Below are 17159 nucleotides of genomic sequence, written 5' to 3' on the forward strand. Positions count from 1 at the left end.
TACCCATTTAAAAAAAATAAATAAATTTTAATAAAATGTTTTTCTTTTTTATTGGTTGGGTTAATTTGAGTATATAATGATTATAATTAGCTTTATATATAGAGACCACTGCAAAAGTTTCTCTGGATTTACTATTTCTAGGTATGTGTTGGAGTAAAAAAAAAAATTGTTTTATTCTATAAAGTACTGACAATATTTCTCCCAAATTCCAAATAAAAATATTGTAATTTAGAGCATTTATTTGCAGAAAATGACAAATGGTAAAAATAACAAAAAATATGCCTTGTTTTCAGACCTCAAATCAATATTTGGTGGAACAACCCTGATTTTCAATCACAGATTTCATGCATCTTGGCATGCTCTCTACCAGTCTTTCACATTGCTGTTGGGTGACTTTATGCCACTCCTGGTGCAAGAATTCAAGCAGCTCGACTTTGTTAAATGGCTTGTGGCCATCCATCTTCCTCTTGACCACATTCCAGAGGTTTTCAATGGGGTTCAGTTCTGGAAATTAGGCTGGCCATGACAGGGTCTTGATCCAGTGGTCTTCCATCCACACATTGATTGGCCTGGCTGTGTGGCATGGAGCAATCCTCAGAGTTGGGGAACATTGTCTGAGAAGAAGGAAGCAAGTTTTCTACTAGGATAACCTTGTACATGACTTGATTCGAATCTGTCCGATTCCTAACTTCCTAAAGCACCTCCAGATCATTGCAATTCTCCACCAAATTGCAGTGGGTGCGAGACACTGTGGCTTGCCATACAGAGTGCACTGAGGTCTCAGTCTAACCATTAGATGACCAGGTGGAGGATCAGTGATGATGACAGGTCTAGGTGTGGATGGAAGACCACCGGATCAAGACCCTGTTATGGCCAGCCTAATTTCCAGACCTGAACCCCACTGAAAACCTTTGGAATGTGATCAAGAGGAAGATGGATCAAACAAGCCATCAAACAAAGATGAGCTGCTTAAGTCACGCAACAGCAATGTGAAAGACTGGTACAAAGCATGCCAAGACGCATGACAGCTGTGAAAGTTCAAACATTTGTATTGTGTTGTTTAACCCTTGTGTGCTGTTCGGGATGTTTTCAGCCACTAGGGGGTGCTGTTGAGTCGTAATTTGGCCATAACTTTCTCCGTGTTTCAGCAAATGGAATGATTTTTGGTGACAAATCTTATTTTCACACATATTTTAGGAAAATGCTTTGAAAATTTTCAAAAACTCAACAGTACACTGTGGGCAAATTCACTACCCTTTCGTTATGTTCGTGGCTGAAAACAGCCACTACTTTAAACTGCTGTAAAAATGTATCAGATAAATATTTTTTTCAATTTTTTTTTGCATAAATCTATTAATCAACCTCAGTCCTGTTCAAAACTACTAAATGTTTAAAAAAAATAATCAGGATTTTAACTCTTTAATTGCCAAATTCATAAATGATGTCACTGATTTGGGGGAAAAAAACCACACAAAATGACGTATTTTCAATATAAATTGTGATTGTGGACTGGATTTTTTTTACCTTTTATCACAGTCTTGGACATGTCAAAGATTAGAAACAACATTGGTTTCGATGCATTGTTAGTTTTTGTGCAGCATCAGATTTTAACTTTTTCTCCCTTATTTACTGTTCGTGGCCGTTTTTGCCCCATTGACTTCCATTATAACCACATTTTTTGATTGCAAAGCCATGACACCATATAATCATGCATTTTTGATTGTTTGTGGTTTTCCCTGTTGGGAAGAGGTAAAATTTGTAATTTTTACTGTTGATAACCACGTGACACCATTAACCCTTTAGATAGGCCTGTGCAAAAAAAAGCTTAGTTTCTGGCTTTTATATGGAGTTATATGGAGAATAATAGCATATTAAAAAATAACGTCTGTTGCCACCGATTGGTCCTCCTTCTGCAGCTGTAGGTGCCGACAACCTACAAAAATAAAAGAACAAGAAAAGAATAAGTACAGATTTCATAATAAGTATTTTTGAAGCTGCACATGACAATGAGAATAATCATGCAAACATTGTCAAAACACAAACAGTATCTCCTAAATTTATCTCTAACAAGCACTCTACTTCAAGTAAAAATTAACAGGAATAGGATGCATGTAGTAACAAATGTGTAATGGCACATACCTTGTCTAGATTGTCGACACCTCCCTTGCAGCGGTTGTAATCTGCAATTATCTCTGGCTTCTTTTTTGTCCATCTGTCACCACTGCTTTGCTGACAATGAGGTCAATCATCTCCTCTGTGAAAAACAGATTAAACACAGAATCCATGTTCTGGACCCTTGCGATGGCATAGCGCGTCGGCCCTGGAGTCACGCCTCTGGCAGGCTGAAGAAAGGGAGTTGTCTCCGCGTTGGTGGAAAACCACACTTCGCCGTTTCTTCCAATCCAATGGAAGCTAGAGAGGATGATGAGGGTGCCACATCCAAATCAGGATCTGACTCTGCTGAGTCTGTGGTGTCAGAGGGAGAAGACAATACATCCTGCAGCTCGCTGGAGGGGTCAGGCTGCATTATCATCTCTAAAACTTCACTACAAGTCAAGCCCTTTCTCATGTTGCTTGCTGCTCTTCTCACCATCAAATGACCAGCAGGCTTGCATGCAAGTGTTTAAATCCACTTGCTTTGTTTTTGATTACTCTGCATTTCTCACCATCAAAAGGCACTTTGTTTTTGTTTACTCCATGTAGTTCTGAGAGCTGAGGTGCATGTTTTGATTTTCTCAGACGCAACAAGGTGAGTTCTCACACACTCACTCTCTCTCTCTCTCTCTCTCTCACACACACACACACACACACCAACACACACACACTTTAATATGCTATTATTCTCCATATAACTCCATGTAAAAGCCAGAAACTAAGCTTTTTTTTGCACAGGCCTATCTAAAGGGTTAATGGTGCCACGTGGTTATCAACAGTAAAAATTACAAATTTTACCTCTTCCCAACAGGGAAAACCACAAACAATCAAAAATGCATGATTATATAGTGTCATGGCTTTGCAATCAAAAAATGTGGTTATAATGGAAGTCAATGGGGCAAAAACAGCCACGAACAGTAAATGAGGGAGAAAAAGTTAAAATCTGATGCTGCACAAAAACTAACAATGCATCGAAATCAATGTTGTTTCTAATCTTTGACATGTCCAAGACTGTGATAAAAGGTAAAAAAAAATCCTGTCCACAATCACATTTTATATTGAAAATACGTCATTTTGTATGTTTTTTTCCCCAAATCAGTGACATCATTTATGAATTTGGCAATTAAAGAGTTAAAATCCTGATTATTTTTTAAACCTTTAGTAGTTTTGAACAGGACTGAGGTTGATTAATAGATTTATGCAAAAAAAATTGAAAAAAATATTTATCTGATACATTTTTACAGCAGTTTAAAGTAGTGGCTGTTTTCAGCCACGAACATAACGAAAGGGTAGTGAATTTGAACAATACACAAGGGTTAAAAATGAATATGAACTTGATTTCTTGGCATTATTCGAGGTCTGAAAACAAGGCATATTTTTTTGTGATTTTGACCAGTTGTCATTTTCTGCAAATAAATGCACCAAATGACAATATTTTTATTTGGAATTTCAGAGAAATGTTGTCAGTACTTTATAGAAAAAACCAAAAATGTTAATTTGACTAAAACACATACCTATAAAAAGTAAATCCAGAGAAACTGATAATGTTGCAGTGGTCTCTTAATTTTTCTAGAGCTGTATATATAGTATATACTGTACAGCATATGTATCCTCATTTAGTAAATTAGGTAAATGTGTGAGTGTTTATTTTTAAAGGCAGTGCAAAGGGTGTGGCAATGTGAAAGCACCACAGTCCACCTGTCTGTGTTGAGTTGACTGTATTCTGCAACACTATTTACATGTGTTAAACAGCCATGGGAGCCTCTAGCATGTTAGTCAAACACATACAAGCCACCTACAGTAAAGTTAATTATTAAAAACATCTGGTCTGATCCTCTCAGTCTCAACACAATTTTGGTCAATGCAAGGATATCATAAATCATAATGAACAATGGACAGGATTTAGTCTAGGGTAATATTTCTTTCAGGAACACACAATGGTCTTCTAGAGACATATCTGTCCTTCAAAAAACACAAAAACTGATAAGACTGTTCTGCCTTCAAACATCAGCATACATCTAACAATGTTGGTTACGAAGTCGTCTCTTAACAACAAGAACTTGTCCTCATGTCTATGCCTTCAACATACAGTCAACGGAGATCTGGCAGTAAAAATTAACACTCACAGAATAAGCCTTTCACACGCTGGTTAGTTAATCCATTTGAATCCAGTAGAGGAGAGAGAATCTGTACTCCTGCTAAAATTCACCTTCTCATTTAGGCAACTCTCCCCGACCTCTTGAGAACATGCTAACCTACACAGCATGATCTCCTCTCATTTCAGGAGGAGGGATTTGAGCTAATCTGGCAGCACAGCCTGCAGGCCCGGTTCTGGCGCTGAGGTGTTTTAGTTGGCCTGACATCAGCACCCAGGTAAGGTGTCTGATTGGGGCTCTGAGAGGATTGGCAGGTGAGAGGGTGTGGATCTGATGTCGCCAAACAAGTTTTACAAGATGACGAGCCTAAAAAGCATGCTTGCACAACAAAAACAGGGACAGACATATGGGAGGAACGCATACATGTGTACTTTGAAAACATTTCTTATTTTTCTTCTGAGTAACACTTTTTATTGATTCACAAAATTGACAAAGAAAAGCAAAACATATAATGTTGAATCAACATTTAACACCTACTATTGCCCCTCCCAATCCCCAACCTGTCCCTCAACAAACATCCCTGTGGTCACACATGAGAATACGCACAATGAAATAAATAAATAAATAGTATATATATATATATATATATATATATATATATATATATATATATATATATATATATATATATATATATATATATATATATATATATATATATATATATATATATATATATATATATAATAATAATAAATTACACACATTTAAAACTATACTTCTCTCTCCAATGCCCTTCCACGAGAGCCCTCCAAGAAGGCCAAATATCTGCCCCATTTTATATCAAATACATCTAAATTTCCCAGCCTTCTAAATGACATTTCCTCAAATGCCACCACCCTCCCCATCTCGGAGCACCACTCTTGAAATAAGGGCACTCCAGGAGACTTCCATCTCCTTAGAACAATCTGTCTGCCGATCACACTGTCTAGGGGAAAAAAAATTGGAGTGCCCAATAAGTCAAATGTAAAAATCTGAATAAAAATTATTGGATCTTAACACACCAACAAAAACATGGGTTGTGTCCCATCTTCTGATTGGCATCGCCAGTAGGTGGGTGTGTCTTTTAGACCAAGCATATACAATCTAGAAGGGGTCCAATAGAATCGATGTCAAATCTTAAAATTGTATAACACGCACCCTTGCATCTCTAGATGTAGACTTGGCATTTTTTAGAATCCTAGCCCACACTCCCTGTCCTTTAAATCTTTCTCCCATAATCTCTTGAGAGAAGTTGAAGCTCCATCCCTCAGATGCTAAATTAGCAGGGAGTAATACACGATGCCTTATTACCTTTTCCAAAAGCAGTAATAACCATTCCTAGAGTATCTGCTGCTTTAGGGGGTGTATGCTACTCCCAAAAATAGCACAGAAGCACGGTGAAGCAGTTGTAAATACCTACAGAACAGAGATTTGTGAATCCCAAAATGTTGAAACATATTTTCAAAGGATCTCAACACTCCACTTACATATAGGTCACAGAGTGTAGTAACCCCCCTCATAGTCCACACTGACCAGCAGAAAGGGAACTTATTAATACATCATTTTGGGTTCAGCCATATGTTTGAGGGTACATTTAAATAAATGTCAGAATTAAACACTCTGGACACTTTTGTCCATACAGAGTGCAAATGTGAGATAAAGGGGTGTAACTTAACTTCTCCGATTAGTTTGATATATTAGCTTTGCAATGGCAAAATAGGGGCAAGAACATCCTGTTCAATACAAAACCAGGGACCGAATGCATAATAATAAAACAAAATCTTGGGTAAGCCAAGCCCACCATTGTCAATCGGCCTATGCATTTTACTGAAGTGTAATCTAAGACGCTTAGTATTCCAAATGAAGGACTTCGCTATGCTATCAAATTGCTTGAAATAAGAGAGGGGATCACCTACAGGGAGAGATTGTAGCAGGTAGTTGAATTTTAGAATACAATTCATTTTAATAACATTACCTTCCCAATCACCATTTATACTCGAAACACACTGCATGAAAATTAAGCACCAGCAGTGTGTGTTGAGTTTGTGTGAGTGTGTGCGCATGCAAGCACATGTGTGTGTGTGTGTGTGTGTGTGTGTGTGTGTGTGTGTGTGTGGGAATCATATGACAGAGCAGAGTGGCACCTCTTGTACATTGTGTAGTGTTCAGCGCATGTGGCTGTATAATATTTAGTTTTTATTGTTTTTTTTTATTTTAAAATTGTCATTGATTTCATCTCTTATTATTTTGCTAATGACAGCATCCTGTAATATGGTACCTAAATTAGCAACAAGAGATATCGTACTGTTTTACCAAATGATTACAGTATGAATTTTGGTATTGCGGTACTTCGTTAGTACCGGTAAACCGCACAACTCTAACTTATGGTACATTTTGGTTTTTTACATTTCTGTTATGCCTTGCAAAATAGACAGTTTAAAAATAATAAAAAATATTTCAATAAGAATCTATCACAATTTAGCTGCATTATCAGTACACACTGAATACAACGTGTTTGTTAGCAAGCAGCTCACCTCAATGTTCAAATGACATAAATTAATAACTAGCTTGCAGATTTTTCCACTATGGAACCACTGCTTTATGAAGTTCTTGTGCCAACTGCATGGATGAGTTTAAGTTTTAAATTAATTAAAGAAATAATTGTACATTTAATTAAAATAACATCCAAATATTTGTGTGTACCTGACCCAAACTGGGTCAGACTTGGAATTCGTACTTAATACTAACAGAATTGATACTAGAGGTAGACTAATAGAAGTTGCTTATTGGAGCTATCGGATATTGAAAAACAATATAGCAGTTTGTTTATTACAATTTTTCATCCAATTGGTTTTAACCCTTATCAATAAACCTTATCTGGTGAAATATATACATAAAGCTCTTCATCTGGCAAATCTATAGACTTTACAAAGCTTAATTTGGAAAATATTCACATATATGTCTTGTAGAGTCTTGTAACAAAGCCAAATCTCTGTAAAGTCCACGGTATATTTCTGGCATGTTTCAAGCAAAAAGTCCTGCGTTATGCACCAAATCTTAATTTCTCTGGTTATTATTGGGATTTTGGCTGAACAATAAACTGCTTTTTTTAAGGAAAGAATGCATTTTTTTTTATTTTTTATTAATGATCAATTTTAAAAAACAATTAGCTGATTAATCGGCTTTAGGCCTTTTCCACCACCTTAGTTATCTTATTGGCAAAATCCACCATCGTTGACTGATACTCGAAGTACTGATCATATTAGAACTGATCGCAAACAAAGTGAAACATTTTAAAAAGTAGCTCACTGCTCAGCTTAGCTGATAAGCTAATTGGGTGTTGGAGACAGTATGGTGGTCTAAAAGGGTCTTTGTTCTATAGCCAGAGCTTGTTTAAGCATAAAAATGCAATACATCACATTGACAGTTATGCACGGAATGGGAACGGAAAGTGGAATCACCAACATTTCCCCCACCAAAAGAAGCACCAGTTCAAAGGATTTCTACCTAGAAGACAATACTTCAGAAGCAAACAGAGCTACATGGAAAATTTATTTCTACTTTTTATAAAAGTAAAAAAATAATTTTTTGCTTCTGAGATAGACAGAGCAGAAATCTGCAATGTTAATCAGATCCCAGACTTATTAGCAAGACCATGTAGCATTTGAGACATATCTGACAGCAAAATGAGACATCAGGAATCAACAATGTAGACCTTACAATGAGGTTACATAAAGGAAATTCATATGGAGTTTGAACATCCATCACATCACATAGAGCATAAATCTGCTAAAATGAAACAACTGTCTGTAAGGCACACAGTTAAATATACCCATAGACAAAATTTGCTGTCGGTCTAACTTTATTATTACATGACAGGGAGAAGGCTTACCCTCCTGGACTCTGGGCAGGTTGGACTGATCCACCTCCAGTTCTGACATGACCACTGGCACTGCTCAACAACTCATGACATTCAGATCTGAGCACAGCACCACCTATTCTCATGACAGAGAGACTTCAGTTAGTGCTGAACTGAGGTGTCCATTTAGTTTCTTTGGTCACTGTAAGTGTCCCAACACTTTTGTGTTTGCTATTAGCAAAGTGTCCAGTATCTGGACAACATTTATCCATATAAATAATGCGATCCAAAGTGCATTTGAACAGCAGTGAAACACTTTCTTATGATGTGTTCATATGAGCAGACAGAGAAGTAAGTTTGGAGCAGAAGAAATAGAAATAAACCTAAATTAAGCTAAAATGCTGTTTCTAGCCATTTTATATGCACAACATATCAAATTTTTTTATCAAGAAAATTCATGTTGGATTATAATTATATATACAATTATAATTTCTTTTTTCTAGAAAGAACTTTGATATTAGGGCAATAGTCTTATTCTTGATACAAAAATGTTGTATTGTTTTACTATAAAAATATCTAAAAATCCTTAAAACAAGATCAATTTGATTGATCTTGTTTTAGAAACAACAATGCTTAAGATATTTAGGTTTTTCAGAGAATGCATTTTTAACTGAATGTATTTTGTCTAACTGTACTGACAGAGTTTTTATAGTCAAAACATGTGAAAAAAAAATCGACCAGTTCTGAAGAAGTAATCCAAAGTATTTAGAATACGTTACTGACCTTGAGTAATCTAAAAGTAATATGTTACATATTATGGCATGTATTCTGTAATCTGTAGTGGAATCTATTTCAAAAGTAACCCTCCCAACCCTGTACACACACACACACACACACACACACACACACACACACACACACACACACAGTATAAACATATGTACATACAGTATATATACACATATATACATAAATGTATGTGTATACACATAATTATGAAATATATATGCACACACACACATACATATATATACATATATATATATATATATATATATATATACACATACACTGGTGGCCAAAAGTTTGGAATAATGTATAGATTTAGCTGTTTCGGAAGGAAATTGGTACTGTAATTCACCGAAGACAGCACCATCACTATTTGAAAAAAGTCGTTTTTGATCAAATCTAGACAGGCCCCATTTCCAGCAGCCATCACTTCAACACCTTATCCTTGAGTAATCATGCCAAATTGCTCATTTGGTACTAGAAAATCACTTGCCATTATATCAAACACAGTTGAAAGCATTTTGGTTCGTTAAATGAAGCTCAATATTGTGTTGTGTTTGTTTTTGAGTTGCCACAGTATGCAATAGACTGGCATGTCTCAAGTTCAATATTAGGTCAAAAATGGCAAAAAAGAAACCGATTTCTCTAGACACTTGTCAGTAAATAATTTTTTTGAGGAATGAAGGCTTGAAATTGACAAAAAAAACCTGAAGATTTCATACAAAGATGTACACTACAGTCTTCAAAGGCAAAAACTGGCTCTAACAAGGACAGAAAGAGATGTGGAAGGTCAGATGTACAACTAAACAAGTTGATAAGTACATCAGAGCCTCTAGTTTGAGAAATAGATGCCTCACATGTTCTCAGCTGACAGCTTCATTGAATTCTACCTGCTCAACACCAGTTTCACGTACAAAAATAAAGAGAAAACTCACAGGAGCAGGCCTTATGGGAAAATTGCAAAGAAAAATCCACTTTTGAAACAGAAAACCAAAAAAGAAAAGGTTAAGTGGGCAAAGAAACACAGACATTAGACAACAGATAATTGGAAAAGTGTGTTATGGATCTTAACCGCATTGAGCGTTTGTAGGATCAGCTAGACTGTAAGGTGTGTGAGAAGTGAAAACATCCATCTATGGCAAGTGCTACAGGAAGTGTGGGGGGAAAGGTCACCTAAGTATCTGGACAAACTGACAGCTAGAATGGATCTGCAAAGCTGTCATTGCTGCACATGGAGGATTTTTTGATGAGAACTCAAAAGTAGTTATTTTTTTTCAAATTGTAATAGTAATTGTTCATTTTATTAATGTCCTGACTATACATTGTGATCAGTTGAGTGCAACTTTGGTGAATAAAAGTACCAATTTCTTCCCATAAGAGCAAAATCTGTACATTTTTCCAAACTTTTGGATGCCAAGTGTGTGTGTGTGTGTATATATATCTATATACACACACATATATACATATATACATATATATATATATATATATATATATATATATATATGTGTGTGTGTGTGTGTATGTGTGTGTGTGAAAAGTGAGCACGTAACTGCAGCTCTAATGCAAACCAGTACAAAAACAAAACGAAACTAAAAAAAAAAAAAACTCTAGTAAAACCGTCGCGACAGCAGAAGCGAAAATGAATGAGGACTGTGCGGTAGATGAATATCACTTCACTTTTCTCACGTTGACACCACAATGACTCATCATCCGAACAAAAACATTGTTGCGTTAGAATGGTTCATTTAGACACAGTCTCTTACCTGCAACGCGCTCTTAACTTTTCAACAAATGTTGAACTACTTGTTGAGTACGATGGCTTCTCAAATCTGTCTCACTTCTCATGCGCGCATATTTAGATTTGGCAGAGCTTAAACCAAGCTTGAACTGAAATTCACCAATTTCAAAATTTCCGACACGATTTAGTAGACAGTCCGTTTTTGACAACGAGACAATGCCAAAGGTTCCACTGGGATGGCATGCCAGCACGGACAAACCTCTGCACACATCCTCCTCCCTGTGCATCACTTCTTCTTCCTCTTATTTGTGGTTTTGGCGTATTCCGCACATTAGGCACATACCGCCACCTACTGTTTTTTCCCCCTCTCCTTTGTAACAAATACGGGTGATCTTTCTTACTTTCTTCTTATGTTTGTTTTGGGTTCCAAAAATGGTGGGCTCAGGCTGCTGCGTGTTCAGCTCCCATGCCTAAACCTGGCCATGTGAATTGCCTCTATGTCAGTGTGTATGTAGTTTTACGTTAATAACATCAAGATCCTCTTATCTTCCGGATCAAATACATTTGTCTAAACCTGTGTCTATCAAGAAGGCCATAATTTCTCTTTGATTCATTTGGTCTTGTATACCTTTCACTATGATCCAATTTATCATACAGTCATACATCATTTATACTACCTTTGAAGTTCTCAATCATATTCTTTCTATCTGGAAGACTCTCAGACTTGAGTGAAATTTAAGATGCCATTTATTTGATGAATAGAAAACAGAAATGTAATGTTTCTCTTTGGCGTAAGCCCCGTCCGGCAGTCCGAAGAAGTGCTTGGAACCATCATATCCTGCCAGAGATAGGATGCAGGGGCGAGAAGCCTACCCCATGCAGGACGGGACTCAACCTGTGTTGGTGGGGTGGTGGAGGTTGCCATGTTAGCACACTGAAACGGCAATGTGAGCTGTGATTGTGAGCAGACTTATAAAGCAACGGCTTACATGTGATTGGCTAGGAGTTGCCTAGCTAATGGTGCGATGATGTACAGCTGCTAGTCTTCCCGCTAGCACTACGCTTACATTTCTTTCTAAATAATATTTTCTATATTTTACTGTTTCCATTTCCCCACAAAAATCATCACATCTGCATGTATTAAGTTTACCCATTAAATGTAATGACGTATAAAGACCCATAGGTCCAAATTGTCATCTAGATAGGATCACCTCCTCTTTCCTGTATCACCCTAAATTGTATGCCTTCTTATCTGATGTATGTATCCTATAATAAAATCTCCATGTACTGCATAAATCCCATTTCATCTGCCACTCTTTTTGAATACTTTATTTAATTATTTATTTTACTTCTCCTCTGCCTAACGGAACCTCAATATCGATAATGTTTCTCCTTAATGCCATTTTTGCCAACATATCTGCCATTTCATTTCCAATGACTCCTGTGTGTGCTGGTACACACCAAAATTTTAAATAACTTTTATTTTGATATTTTCTAGTTACTTTGTTATCATATACTATATACAGTATATCATATAACATATCTTCTCTAGTAGATTGATGTGATACTAGACTGATGATACCTTTGATGTGATACTGTGAACAGATGATACCTCTATCTGGTCTAACATCTTCAATCCATTGGAGTGCAACCAAGACTGCAACTAATTCTACTGTATTCAGTATACTGCTAATATATTTGATAGTCTCTTGAAGATGTATAATTTGAATTCTAGAATAAAAATACCCATACCAGTTTTTGTAATATCTAGTGCTTTTAATCCATCAATGAAAATCTGTAAATACGAGAAATAATTAACTTTCAATAACTGCATTGGGATTACTTCTATTACAATTGACGGTCCTAATTCTACATGTGATAAGCTATATTTAACTATGTCTTCATTAACTGCCCATCCAAAACCTCTTCCTTGATTCCTCAAAGTGCAATCTTCCATTACTTTCATAGTTTATGTTCTTGCGTACTGCTCTTAAGTCTACTCCAATATGCTAATGATAGTTTACTTTTTCTTAAGTCTAATGGGAGTTCTTCTGTCGCTACCAGTAAAGTATTATTTGGGGTTTGACGAAGTGCCCCAGCACATAATATAAAGGCCTTAGACTTTATTTGATCTAGTTTACTGAGGTTTGATGTAGCTGCTGCTCTGTATATTGGACATTAATAATCAATAATGGGTCTTAACATACCTCATACATCATTGATTTCTTTATCTGCACCCTATCCACAACCTGAAATGGCCCCAAATCAAATATGTAACATTATTCTCTATCATATTTATGTGTTCTCCATTTATACTTGTTATCATGGACTACCATACAGAAAAAGTTGGTTATTTTCAGGGATTGATTTTCTTGAAAAGTACATATAACATGATTTACTAACTGATAACTTATATCCCCATATTACTGACCATCTTTCCACCTCTAGTATTGCTTTTTGAAGAACTGATGTTATGTGTTTTATATTTCTTCCTCTTCCATAGGGTGCCATTGTCAGCATATAAAGCAGCTCCAATTCCTAATCCTATTTCATAAAAAATGTAATTTATCATAATGTTATATAATATTGGACTAATCACACTTCCCTGCAGTACTCCACACTATATATTATATATTTTTGACACTTCATGGCCCACCTTTACCCTGAATGATCTATTAGTTATAAACTGCAGAATCCAGTTATACATCCTCCCTTGTCTCCCCATTGTCTGCAGCTTGATTAATAATCCTTCTTTCCACACTGTGTTAAAATCAAAATACACTGCGTTATTACATTTTCTTTTTTCTATTTCATTATGAAATTACGTTAGTGCATCCAGTGTAGACCTTCCTTTCCTAAAGACACACTAATATTGTCTAATCTTTCTATTATATTTTAGATGAAATTATATTTTATATACTATCATGTTTTCCATCAATGTACACAAATGGGATGTTAGGGCTATTGGCCTGGGATTTCTGGGACTTGTTGGATCTTTTGCAAGCTTTGTCAATGGAAGCACAAGTGCCCTTTTCCAGTTTGTTGGTATCTTACCTTCTTTCCATACTCTTTTGAATAGCTTTAGTATACCATTAAGTGTTTCTCTTGGCATATGTTTGAACATGATATAGCATATTTGGTCTGCGCCTGGTGCTGTATTTTTGCATCCATTAATTGACAGGTTTAGTTCATCCAAACTAAAATCAACATCTAATGTGTCCTCGGATGGTTTCCTTGTCATATTAACATCTGGATAACTTTTTAATATTTCTTCTCTTTTATTACTATATTCACTTTCCTTATTCAGAGTGTTTACTTCGGCAAACACCTTTACAATGAAATTAGATTTGTCCTTATCATTTGCATACACAGATACATTTTCTGTCATTACTGGTATAGATGTCCCATTCTCTTTAGCATGATCTGGGACTTTAAGTTGTTTTATTTGTTCTGCGACAACTTGCTTGTAATTTCTGATATTCTAATACATTTTCTAAACTAAGATTTTTCCTTGGTGTTTTAAATGCATGATTTCTCACTCGGGTTGCCTTAGTACACACTTCAGACCACCATTTAATATTTTCCTTTTTTCTTTTGCCTGTGCTTTTGTGGATGCTATTTTCAGCAGCATTATATATACACATACTGCCATACTTTCAGCCCATTTACAGATCAATTTTCATTAATAATATTTCTATTTGTTATACATAATGATTAAAATAAATCTTACTAATAGTTGTATCTGCAAGTTACGCTGGAATACGAGAAAGTATTTTAACACAAAAAAAGTTGCACACTTCAGCTTTAAATATTGATCTGTTTCTCACCCACACCCATCATATCTCTTCTGAAGATATGGATTTAACCACTGGAGTCTTCTGGATTACTTTTAAGCTGTCTTTATATGGTTTTTGGAGCTTGAAATGTCTGATCACCATTCAATTGCATTGTATGAACTTACAGAGCTGAGATATTCTATTAAAAATCGAAAGAAAGTCAAACAAATCTGGGATGACATGAGGTTGTGATGAGAGTATTTGAATTTTTTGATGAACTAACCCTTCAGGTCCATCTCATCACTTCAACACATATTTTGTACAAAACATGCAGTACAATCAGTATACTGATTGCGATTTGTGTTTTTGTACTTGTACATTTTGTGTTTTGTGGTATATTGTAGTCAAGTCAAAGTTTGTCAAATGAACATCAGCTTACCGCAGTGATAGGTGGCTGTAAGTAGTTTCTGTAAGCTCCAAATATACTGTGTCAACAGAATGTTTGTATAAAGAATAAAATGTATAGTACAAAATGTGAACAGATATAGGGAGCAATACAATATAGCCTACACTATGCTATATGCAGTGTCAGTATTGTACTATACTGTATTGCATACTGAATATTACATTTTTATATTGTATTGCATTGTGTATTGCTTTGTATTAATGTTTAAAGGGCAATTCATCAAATTCATCATAAAATAATCTTGCATAATAAGATTTAACTATTTAAAATGTACTCAAAAATTGTTGCCAGGCTGTGGGTGATGTCCATTCTTTTAAAATGCCTCTTAATTTCTCACATCTGCTTTGCCTGATTATTCTCCATGCTTTGCAAATGTCAATTGTGCATCACTAATATCACTATGCCAGTGGGTGTTAAACAAATGTCATGCTCTCCTCAGTGGACTGGAAATCTGGAGTTTATGTCCCTGGTGCCCTTACCCCATGGCTGTAAAAGCATATGCTTTGCTGAGCTTTTCTGTGTAAACACACATTTAACAATGTGTTTTTTGGGACAATGAGTTTAAATAATAGAACCTTAAAACTACATAACATTTTGTGAAAGGATTACGACTTATACTTACATGGAAATATAACTATTGCATTTGCTTACATAATATTGTTTGCGTCAGTGTGGCTGCATGAGTTCCCCATAAAATCTTTTTACCTATGCATGAGTTGCACTATGCACTACCTATCCTTTGTGAGACTGTGAATTATTGAAGAGTCCTGGAACATGGGCTAAAAAAGACGGGTGACATTTTAATAAAATCATTCATTTATGTGTTCTGCAATCTCAAGAGTTGATAGACGAACATTTGCACACCTGCGTTCCCAAACTGATACATTCAGTAAAACAAGTCAATGAGATTCAAAGGTGATAAACCGAAGACCTGATTCACTGCACATCCTGTACAGTTTGTCCCTATTTTGCTATTTATTTTATTCATGGACATCTTGACAAGATCTGAATTAGAAAATAAAACTCCCAATAAAAAGGTTAATTCATTATTACTCATTCAGTTTTAATAGAGTGGGGTACATAAAATAGGTACAGTATATAAGATAAGAGACCGTCTATCCAAAGGCCAGATCTGACGGGACCCAGAACCTGCGGCAAAGATGATCTGTAACCTGCTTTTGTCCTGCTCTGTCCTCCTCCTCTCCTTCAGTCCTCTGCTAGCCCATCCTGTAACAGACACCGCTGAGATGGCTTACACCGGCTTGGGTGAGTGAATCCAGACCAACTGTTTGAAACATTCAGAAGGAAATATTATGGAAGAATGAGGAATTTAAGCCTAATGATTATAGTTCATCTGACATAAATAATAAATATGCAATATTTTAATTGAAGAAACAACTCACTGAAGATGAAAGTTCTGTTATAATGTCGTTCTGAACCAATATTACATTTTTCTTCCATCGAACACAATGGAAGAAATTTTGAAGAATGTACTAGTTGATCTTTTGAATGGAATTAAAATGAATAGTGACTGAAGCTCTCAAGCTTCAAAACAGAGGCAAAAGCACCTTTATAGTATCAAATTGTTTTTCCAAATGACTTTGTATTCCAAATATTTTGAAGCCATATGATAGCTATGTGTAAGGAACAGACCAAAATATAAGTTGTTATTCACTGAAAACCTTCCATGTTCCCTTGCTCTCCTTGAAACATTCATGTATGTATTGTTCTTTATAGTTGGATCAGTTCTCGGAACCGATATGAATGATTTGCTCACAAATTGGTCTGGTTCTTGAGTTCACTGACTCCAGCCACAGCGGTTCTCAACATATAAACTCACAGGATGAGTAGATTATCAGTGAATAACGACTTGCATTTCTGTCTGTTCCTTACAAAAAGCTATCATATGTGTTCAGAAGACTTGGAATATAGCGTTCAAGTTGCATGGACTATTACGGTACTTTTAAGGTGCTATTTGATCCTTTTTAAAGCTTTTGAAGGCTCCAGAACCCATCATTGTAAGTGAAAAAAGAGCTACCAGTACATTCTTCCAAATATCTCCAACAGAATAAAGTCATACATTATCAGAACTACATAAGGTGAGTAAATAGTGAGAGAATTTCTATCATGGGAGAACTATTCTTTTAATAATTTGCCAAAAAATTGCAAAACTTACAAGTAAACTGAGGGCAAAGTGCCATTTATGTAATGCTGATATCAAATTACCAAACTCATA

At 35.7% G+C, this 17159-nt stretch overlaps 2 protein-coding genes across 11 annotated transcripts in view; one reads left to right on the forward strand and one right to left on the reverse strand.

Moving 5' to 3' along the window:
• The window catches only part of LOC127628800 (coiled-coil domain-containing protein 50-like), a 35976-nt gene extending 25021 nt beyond the window's left edge, over nucleotides 1-10955 (reverse strand). For 5 of the 10 annotated variants that reach the window (XM_052105706.1, XM_052105705.1, XM_052105698.1 and 2 more), the window contains exons 1-2: nucleotides 10707-10955; nucleotides 8185-8287 (exon numbers count right to left, since the gene is read on the reverse strand). In XM_052105706.1, coding sequence (XP_051961666.1) covers nucleotides 8185-8233 — 49 coding nt within the window. In that variant the 5' untranslated portion in view covers nucleotides 8234-8287; nucleotides 10707-10955. Of the gene's footprint in view, nucleotides 1-4280; nucleotides 4412-8184; nucleotides 8288-10706 lie in introns of those variants that run through there. The other 5 variants (XM_052105704.1, XM_052105700.1, XM_052105701.1 and 2 more) reach the window with 3 other exon arrangements.
• Nucleotides 10956-16083: 5128 nt separating this feature from the next.
• Nucleotides 16084-17159, forward strand: part of uts2a (urotensin 2, alpha) — a 2159-nt gene continuing 1083 nt past the window's right edge. The window contains exon 1 of the mRNA XM_052106399.1: nucleotides 16084-16189. Within this exon, the coding sequence (XP_051962359.1) occupies nucleotides 16084-16189 (106 nt within the window). The remainder of the gene's footprint in view (nucleotides 16190-17159) is intronic.

The sequence above is a fragment of the Xyrauchen texanus genome, chromosome 35, assembly GCF_025860055.1.
Source record: "Xyrauchen texanus isolate HMW12.3.18 chromosome 35, RBS_HiC_50CHRs, whole genome shotgun sequence".
NCBI classification, from domain to species: domain Eukaryota; kingdom Metazoa; phylum Chordata; class Actinopteri; order Cypriniformes; family Catostomidae; genus Xyrauchen; species Xyrauchen texanus.